We start from the raw sequence: 9,300 nt of genomic DNA on the forward strand, positions 1-9,300 counted from the left end.
TCATGTCTCCCCTGAAGCTAAGGAGAGAGTTCTGAAAAAGAGAGACCACCAGATGGTGATTGATGGTGAACCTGTGGATATTTTCTTAGAAACCATGAAAAAGCCAGTGGAGGACCCGGGACCCAGACCTCGAAGCTTCAGTCCTCCATCTTTGATACTGCCAGCTGAGACTCCAAGATCCAGACTTCGATCTTTATCACAGCCAGATGAGTTCCACACAAGCAAGATGCCAACAGTCATGGCTTCCAGTTCCTCCCCGCTGTCCCCACGACGAATGAAGCTCCACAAGTTCATCCCCTGGGGCCACAAGAAACTAAAGCCATACTTAGAAAGCCAGGATTCAGAAGGCAGGGAGTGCAGTGTTCAGGCTGTGGGACCCAGCGCTCTTGATAACTTCGAAGTGAACTTCTTAGAAAGGGCAGGTGAGTTGGGACAGCAGAAGCAGACCATGGTCGGGTGCAAAGGCAGACCATGCAGGTGTTCAAACAGACCCATTCATGCTTCTGAGGAGAGCCCACGAGAGTGTGGCACTGCCTGTGGGAGATGCTGCCACCCACAGACTTTCTCCATCCCACAGTGGGGGACAGAGCCTTGGATGTGCCCAGTCCCTGAAGTTTGGCTGCTTCCTAGGAAGAGCTTCCATTTGGTATCCCAGTTGCCCAATTTCCCAGCAGACAGTCTTGAGAGGAGAAAGCAAGTTGGAATGAGGATTGGAGCAGGAACCAAGGGTCTTGTGCTAGCTAGGGAAGTGCTCCCCCAACTGAGCGACATCCAAAGCACCTTTCTGTTGTAAATAACAATTCCATTGACTTGTTTCAAAGGATTACAAAAGTAATATATGATCAATTTTTGAAAAAAGCCAAAAAAAGAAAAATTCCCTGGAGGTGCACTGTGGGAAATTCTCATGTATTCTTTTCTGTGAATCAGCTAATGTATGTACATTTAAATCATTCTAAGCTTTTGGGTTATTAGTTTGCAGGGGTTTTTCAACTTAACTATGCAGGAAAATGTTCCATGTCATAAAAATGAGAAATCGAGACCATTACAGAAGCATAGATTTGCAGTTGCCCCTTTTGAGACAGTCTCACTATGTATTCTTGGCTGGACTTGAACTCATGATTTCCTAACCCTCACCTCTACAGTTAATTGCTAGGTTTCTGGGTGTATAGCACCAAGCTCAGAGTAGAAACAGGGCTACTAATAACCAAATGATATTCGACAGTAAAACATGCTGACTGCTTTTGAGTTCAGAATAACTTTCTTTCATCAACGACCTTCTATTCCAGAATGCCATACACAACTTCTCAGGTCCTCTGTTTTTATTGGGACACAAAACTCTTCCTGGAGAGACACAACACACATGTCCACTCACCTCAGATAGGGAGCCCACCACAGACCAAATCTCAACTTGGTCAACCAATGACTTTTATTGTGGTTTCTTTCAGGAGTATGGGTGAGGGGGTTCTATTTTATGATTTTATTGAGCTGTACATTTTTCTCTGCTCCTCAACCTTCCTCTCCCCTCCCCTTCAACCCTCTCCCACTGTCCCCATGCTCCCAATTTACATAGGAGATCTTGTCTTTTTCTACTTCCCATGTAGATTAGATCCCTCTATGTCTCTCTAAGGGTCCTTATTGTTGTCTAGGTTCTCTGGGATTGTGAATTATAGTCTGGTTTTCTTTGACTTATGTCTAAACATCACTTATGAGTGAGTACATATGATATTTGTCTTCCTGGGTCTGTGTTACCTCACTCAATATGATGTCTTCTAGATCCATCCCTACAAATTCCAAGATGTCATTGTTTGTCCTTCTGTGTAGTACTCCATTGTGTAAATGTATCACATTTACCTTGTCCTTTCTTTGGTTGAGGGGCATTTAGGTTGTTTCCAGGTTCTGGCTATGAAAAACAATGCTGCTATGAACATGGTTGAGCACATATCCTTGTGGTATGATTGAGAATCCTTTGGATATAAACCCAAAAGTGGTATTACTGAGTCTTGAGGAAGGTTGTTTCCTAAGTTTCTCAAAAATTACCATACTGATATCCCAAGGGGCTGTACCAGATTGCACTCTCACCAGCAATGCAGGAGTGTTCCCTTTACCCCACATCCTCTTCAGCATAAGCAGTCATCGGTGTTTTTGATCTTGAACATTCTTACATGTGTAAGAGGGAATCTCAGAGTTGTTTCGCTTTGCATTTCTCTGATGACTAAGGATGTTGAGCATTTCCTTAAGTGTCTTTCGGCTACTTTATATTCCTCTGTTGAGATTTCTCTGTTTAGGTCTGTACTATATTTTTTTTAAAAAAAAACTGGATTACGTGTTCTTTTGATGACCAATTTCTTGAGTTCTTTGAATATTTTGGAGATCAGACTTCTGATGTGGGGTTAGTGAGGATCTTTTTCCATTCTGTCATTTTGTCTTGTTGACTGTGTCCTTTGCTTTACAGAAGCTTTTCAGTTTCAGGAGGTTGCATTTATTAATTGTTTCTCTCAGTGTCTGTGCTGCTAGGGTATATTTAGGAAATGATCTCCTGTGTCAATGTGTTCAAGTGTACTTCCCACTTTCTCTTCTATAAGGTTCAGTGTGGCTGGCTTTATGTTGAGGTCTTTGATCCATTTGGGCTTGAGTTTTCTGAATGGTGATAAATATGGGTCTATTTTCATTCTTCTACGTGTTGATATCCAATTATGCCAGCACCATTTGTTAAATATGCTTTCTCTTTTCCATTTGGTATTTTTTTTCATCAGAAATCAGGTTCCATAGATGCGTGGATTAATATCTGGGTCTTCAATTCGGTTCCATTGGTCCTCCTGTCTGTTTTTATGCCAATACCAGGCTGTTTTCAGTACTGTAGCTCTGTAGTAGATTTGAAGTCAGGGACTGTGATGCCTCCAAGTTCCTTTATTGTACAGGATTATTTTGGCTATCCTGAGTTTTTTGCTTTTCTATATTAGGTTGAGTACTGGTCTTTCTAAGTCTGTGAAGAATTTTGCTGGGATTTTGCTGGGCATTGCATTGAATCAGTAGATTGCTGTTGGTAAGGTTGCTATTTTTACTGTGTTAATTCTACCTACCCAAGAGCATGGGAGATCTTTCCATTTTCTAGTATCTTCTTTAATTAATTTCTTTCTTCAAAGATTTAAAATTCTTGTCATATCATACAGGTCTTCCCCTTGTTTGGTTAAATTATTTTATGCTATTTGTGGCTATTGTGAAGGGTGATGTTTCTCTGATTTATTTCTCAGTCCAATCATCATCTGTGTAAAGGAGGGCTAATGATTATTTTGAGTTAATCTTGTATCCTGCTACATTACTGAAAGTGTTTATGAGTTGTAGAAGTTCCTTGGTAGAATTTTTGGGGTCGCTTATGTAAACTATCTTATCATCAGCAAATAGTGAGAGTTTGACTTCTTCTTTTCTGATTTGTATCCCCTTGATGTTCTTTTGTTGTCTTATTGCTCTAGCTAGGACCTCAAGAGCTATATTGAATAGATATGGGGAGAGTGGACAACCTTGTCTTGTAGCAGATTTCAGTGGGGGTATTTGTGAGTTTCTCTCCATTTAGTTTGATGTTGCCTGTTGGCTTGTTGTATATTGCCTTTATTATGTTTAGGTATGCTCCTTGTATCCCTGCTCTCTCCAAGTCATTTATCATGGAGGGATGTTGTATTTTGTCAAAGGCTTCTTCAGCAACTCGTGAGATGATCATGTGATTTTTATTTTTCAGTTGGTTCATATGATGGATTACATTGACAGATATTTGTATGTTGAACCATCCCTGCTTCTCTGGGATGAAGCTGACTTAATTGTGGTCGATGATTTTTCTGATATGTTCTTGGATTCCATTTGCCAGTATTTTATTGAGTACCTTTGCATCAATGTTCATGAGTGAGACTCGTCTGTAATTCTCTTTCCTGGTTATGTTTTTAATTGGTTTGAATATGAGGTGATTGTAGCCTCATAAAAAGAGTTTTACAGTGTTTCTTATGTTTTTATTGTGTGGAACAATTTGAGGAGTATTAGTTATTTTTTGAAAATTTTGTAGAATTCTGACCTGAAACCATCTGGTAGTGGCTTTTTTTTTTTTCCATTGGGAGACTTTTGATGACTCTTTCCATTTCTTCGGCAGCTATAGGTCTATTTGAATTGCATATCTTGTCTTGCTTTAATTTTGGTAAGTGATATTTATTGAGGAAGTTGTCCATTTCCTTTAAGTTTTCCAATTTTGTAAAGTATAGTTTTCAAAATATGACTTAATGATTCTTTGGATTTCCTCTGTGTCTGTTGTTATTTATGTCTCCCTTTTCATTTCTGATTTTGTTAATTTGGATAATCTCTCTCTCTGCCTTTTGGTTAGTTTGAATAATGGTTTGTCTATTTTGTTGATTTTCTTGAAGAAACATGAGTTTTGTATTGTTTTCTTTGTTTATATTTTGTTGATTTGATTGTTTTCTGTCATCTAGTTCTCCTGGGTGAGTTTGCTTCTTTCTGTTCTAGAGTTTTCAAATGTTCTGTTAATTCACTAGTGTAGAATTTTTCCAGCTTCTTTATGTAGGCATTTAGTGCAATGAACTTTCCTCTTAACACTACTTTCATTGTGTTTTATAAATTTGATTATGTTTTGTGGTTATTTTCATTAAATAATAGGAAGTCTTTAATTTCTTCCTTGATCCATTGATGCTTAGGGTGAGCTTTGTTTAATTTCCATGTGTTTGTGGGCTTTCTGGAATTAGTGTTGCTATTGAATTCTAATTTTAAGCCATGGTAATCCAATAAGATACAGGGGGTTATTCCAAGTTTTTTTCTATCTGTTGAGGTTTGTTTTGCTACCTAGTATGTGGTCAGTTTTTGAGATGGTTCCATGAAGTGCTGAGAAGAAGGTATATTCTTTTATGTTTGGATGGAATGTTCTATAGATGTCTGATAAGTCCATTTGAGTCATAACATCTGTTAGTTCCCCTATTCCTCTGTTAATTTTTTGTCTGACAGACATGTCCTGTGGTAAGAGTGGGGTATTTAAGTCTCCCACTATTAGTGTGTGGGGTTTAATGTGTGATTTAAGCTTTAGAAGTGTTTCTTTTACATATAAACTTGCCCTTGTATTCAGGGCATAGATGTTCAGTACTGAGATTTCCTCTTGACGGGTTTTTCCTGTGACTAATATGAAATGTCCTTCTTTGTCTCTTTTGAATGATTTTAGCTTGAAGTCTGTTTTTTTTTTAAGATAATAGGATAGCTACACCAGCTTGTTTCTTAAGTCCATTTTATTGGAAAAAAATTTACCAACTCTGAAACAATGTCTGTCTTTAAGGTTGAGGTGTGTTTCTTGTATGCAGCAGAGGATGGATTCTGTTTTGTATCCAGTCTGTTAACCCATGTCTTTTTATAGGTGAGTTGAGTCCATTTATATTAAGGGATATTAATGACCAGTGATTCATGTCTCCAGTTACTTTAGTTTTCATTGCTGGTGAAATTATTTTGTATGTTTTTCACTTCTTTGGGATTTGCTGCTGTGAGATCATCTATTGTCTGTGGTTTTGGTGATGTAGCCAAATTTCCTTGGGTTAGAGTTTTCCTTCTAGTACTTTGTGTGTAGGCCTGTGTTTGTGGCTAGGTATTGGTTAAATCTGGTTTTGCCATGGAATATCTTTTGTCCTTCTATGGTGGTTGAAATTTTTCTGGGTATAGTAGTCTGGGCTGGCATCCTTAATGGTCTCTTAATGTCTACATAATGCAGGACCTTCTGGCTTTCATTATTTCCATTTGAAGTCAGGTGTAATTCTGGTAGGTCTGTCTTTATATGTTACTTGGCTTATTTCCTTTGCAGCTCTTAATATTCTTTCTTTATTCTGTATGTTAGTGTTTTAATTATTATGTGGCAGGTGACTCTTTTTTTGATCCAGTCTGTTTTTATGTTCTGTTATCTTTCTTTAGGTTGGGAAAATTTTCTTCTATGATTTTTGTTAAATATATTTTCTGTGCCTTTGAGTTGGACTTCTCCTTCTTCCATACCTATTATTCTTAGGTTTGCTGTTTTCATGGTGTCTCATATTTCCTGGACATTTTGTGTTAAGGTTTTGTTAGATTTCATGTTTTCTTTTACCACTGAGTCTATTTCCTCTGTTGTATCTTCAGCGATTGAAATTCTCTCTTTCATCTCTTAAATTCTGCTGTTTATGCTTGCATTTTTGGTTCCTGGTTGTTTTTTCATGATTTCTGTTTCTATAAACCCTCGACTTGTCTTTTCTTTGTTGTTTCTATTTCAGTTTTCAAGTCTTGAATAGTTTCTTTTATATGTTTGATTGCTTTTTCTTGGTTTTCTTTAAAGAATTTGTTAATGTTTTCCAATTATTTGTTTGTCTTTTTCCTCCATTTCTTTTTTTCCCTCCATTTCTTTGAGGGAATTTTTCATTTCCTCTTTACGGGCCTCAAACCTTCTCCTAATGTTATTTTTTTTTTTTTTGGTCATTTTCTTCTGCTTCATCTATATTTGGTTGTTAAGTCTTATTGTTGTATGGTCATTAGTTTTTACTGGTGTTGCCTTGTTCTTTGTGGTGTTGCATGTGTTCTTACTTTGTCTACCCATCTTTTCCTCTGATTGGTGTAGGTGGGGCTGTCTGCGATTCTGGTGCTCAATCTCACAGGTGCCAGTGGATCCGAGGCTCAATTGGTTGCTCCTCGTGGTGCAGTCAGAACCACGGTTCCAGTAACCCCGTTGGTCCCTCGGTGTTCCTGGAGGTTGCTTGGCATTCCTGTGGTTTGCTCTGCTGTAGGGGTCATATGGGCCTGCTCCCATGGAGATAGCTTACTTGGGGCTCTTTCTGCTGAGGTTGCTGCCTTGGGCCTTTTCTGGCAGAGGTTGCTCGCTCAGGCCTGCTACATCATAGGTTGCTGATTCACTCCCAGTCTGGCAGAGTTCTCTGGTTCAGGTCTGCTCAGGTGAGGGGTTTCTTACAGGAGCAGAAATGACTAAAAGGCAGCTGAATCACCAGAGCCCAGCACAGCTCACAAAGCCATGACTCTGGAGCATACAACAAAGTCTGCAGGCAGCTCATCAGGTTTGAAAGTGCCCTTTCCACATAGCTCTGGTTAAGCCTCTTCCAGGCAACTCAGTTGGTTTCTGATTCTTCCATGTACATGGTCTGGTGTCATCATTGCAGCTTGTCTTCTCTTAGAGTCAGTGCTGCTTTTCTGAGTCTTCCTTGTGCTCTGTTCTGCTGGTCTCAAAGGGACTCTCAGCAGTCTTAGTGATTAATCTAGCAGGGAGGAACCTAGTGAATTTGATCGGGTTCACTGACTTCCCAGAGAAGACACTGGGGGTCATCTGTAAGTTCTCTCTCATTTCTGTGTGAATGTGTGCTTCATGTCTCCCCTGAAGCTAAGGAGAGAGTTCTGAAAAAGAGAGACCACCAGATGGTGATTGATGGTGAACCTGTGGATATTTTCTTAGAAACCACGAAAAAGCCAGTGGAGGACCAGGGACCCAGACGTCCATCTTTGACACAGTCAGCTGAGTCTCCAACCTTCAGACGTTTATCTTTGAAATTGCCAGATGAGGCTTCAAGCTTTAGACCTCCATCACTGAGACAAACATCTGAGTTCCACACAAGCAAGATGCCAACAGCCATGGCCTCCAGTTCCTGTCCACCATCTCCACTACAAGTGAGGCTCCAGAAGCCCATCCCCCAGGCCACAAGGAAAATAAAGAAGCACTTTGAGAGCTGGGATTCAGAAGGCGGGGAGTGTAGTATCCAGCCTGTGGGTCCCAGTGCTCCTGACACCTTCGAGGTGAACTTCTCAGAAAGGACAGGTAAGTCGGGACAGTTGAAGGGGGCCAAGGTTGGATAAAAGGCAGTCATGTAGGTGTCCAAACAGATCCATTCATGCATCCAAGGACAGCCCAAGGGAACATTGCACTGCCTGTGGGAGCCGCTGCCACTCACAGACTTCCTCCATTCCACAGTGGAAGACAGAGCCTTAGATGTGCCCAGCCCCTGACTTGGTTTGGCTGCTTCCTAGGGATAGTTTCCATTTGCTATCCCAGTTGCCCAATTTCCCAGCAGACAGTCTTGAGAGGAGAAAGCAAGCTGGGATGAGAATTGGTGCAGGAACCAAGGGCCTTGTGCTAGCTAGGGAAGTGCTTCTCCAACTGAGCTATACCCAAAGCACCTTTCTGTTGTAAATAACAATTCCATTGACTTGTTTCTAAGGAATACAAAAGTAATAGATGATCACTTAAAAAAAAATTAAAAGCCCAGTGGTGATGGTGCACACCATTATCTCCAGCACGCTGGAGGCAGAGGCAGACAGATCTGTGTAACTTCGAGGCCCTCCTGGCTTACAAGAGCTAGTTCCAGGACAGGCTCCGAAGCTACAGAAAAATCCTGTCTACAAAAACCAAAAACTAAGAAAAAAAGAAAAAAAATCCCTGCAGATGCACAGGGAAAATTGTCATGTATTCTTTTCTGTGAATCAGTTAATTATTGTACATTTAAATCATTCTAAGTTTTTGAGTTATTTGTTTGCAGGAGTTTCCCAACTTAAATATACAGGAAATATTATTCCATGTCATAGAAATGAGAATTCAAGACCATTACAGCATAGTTTTGTGTTGAAATAGGAGCGGCAGGGCAGCGTCCCCAACACCCCGGCCGCTTGGCTAGCTCATGCCCGAAATAACAACACACAAACTGTATTCATTTAACTGCTTGGCCCATGAACTCTAGCCCTTACAGGCTATTTCTCGCACCTGGACTAGCCCATTTCTAGTAATGTTTGTAAGCACCCCAGGTGCGCTTACCAGGAAGATTCTAGCCTATGTCCATCTTCATCGCGTGTGCCTCAGAGAGCAGAGCTATCGCGTCTACCCGGGAGAGCTGAGCATGGCGTCTCTTCGGGAGCTGAGCAGAGTCTGTCCTCACTTCCTCTTCCGCCAGCATCCTATCCTGTTTATTCCGCCCACCTATCTTATAACCTATCAGGGCCAGCAGTTTCTTTATTACTCAGCCAATGAAATCAACAGATTGATATGACACTCCCACATCACTTCCCCTTTTTCTGTTTAAACATAAAAAAGAAGGCTTTAACTTAACATAGCAAAATTACATATAACAAAACAGTTATCAAGTAAAAATTACAATAATCTATATCATAACTAAGAAAAACTATAACTATAGCTAACTATTCGTAACTCCATCAAACAGTCCAGAAAGATACAATATTACCTAAACAAATAAGAAATAAGCAAACTCTCAAACTCTAGAAATGACAGAGACATCTCACTGCCTGGACAGT

At 40.2% G+C, this 9,300-nt stretch overlaps 1 protein-coding gene across 1 annotated transcript in view; it reads left to right on the forward strand.

The window, feature by feature from the left end:
- The first annotated feature begins 238 nt into the window (after positions 1-238).
- Positions 239-9,300, forward strand: part of LOC126488735 (E3 ubiquitin-protein ligase DTX3L-like) — a 17,906-nt gene continuing 8,844 nt past the window's right edge. Inside the window, exons 1-2 of the mRNA XM_050122396.1 lie at positions 239-422; positions 7,385-7,816. Coding sequence (XP_049978353.1) covers positions 239-422; positions 7,385-7,816 — 616 coding nt within the window. The remainder of the gene's footprint in view (positions 423-7,384; positions 7,817-9,300) is intronic.

The sequence above is a fragment of the Alexandromys fortis genome, unplaced genomic scaffold, assembly GCF_014885135.2.
Source record: "Alexandromys fortis isolate MF-2015 unplaced genomic scaffold, M_Fortis_MF-2015_v1.1 scaffold_187, whole genome shotgun sequence".
Lineage (NCBI taxonomy): Eukaryota > Metazoa > Chordata > Mammalia > Rodentia > Cricetidae > Alexandromys > Alexandromys fortis.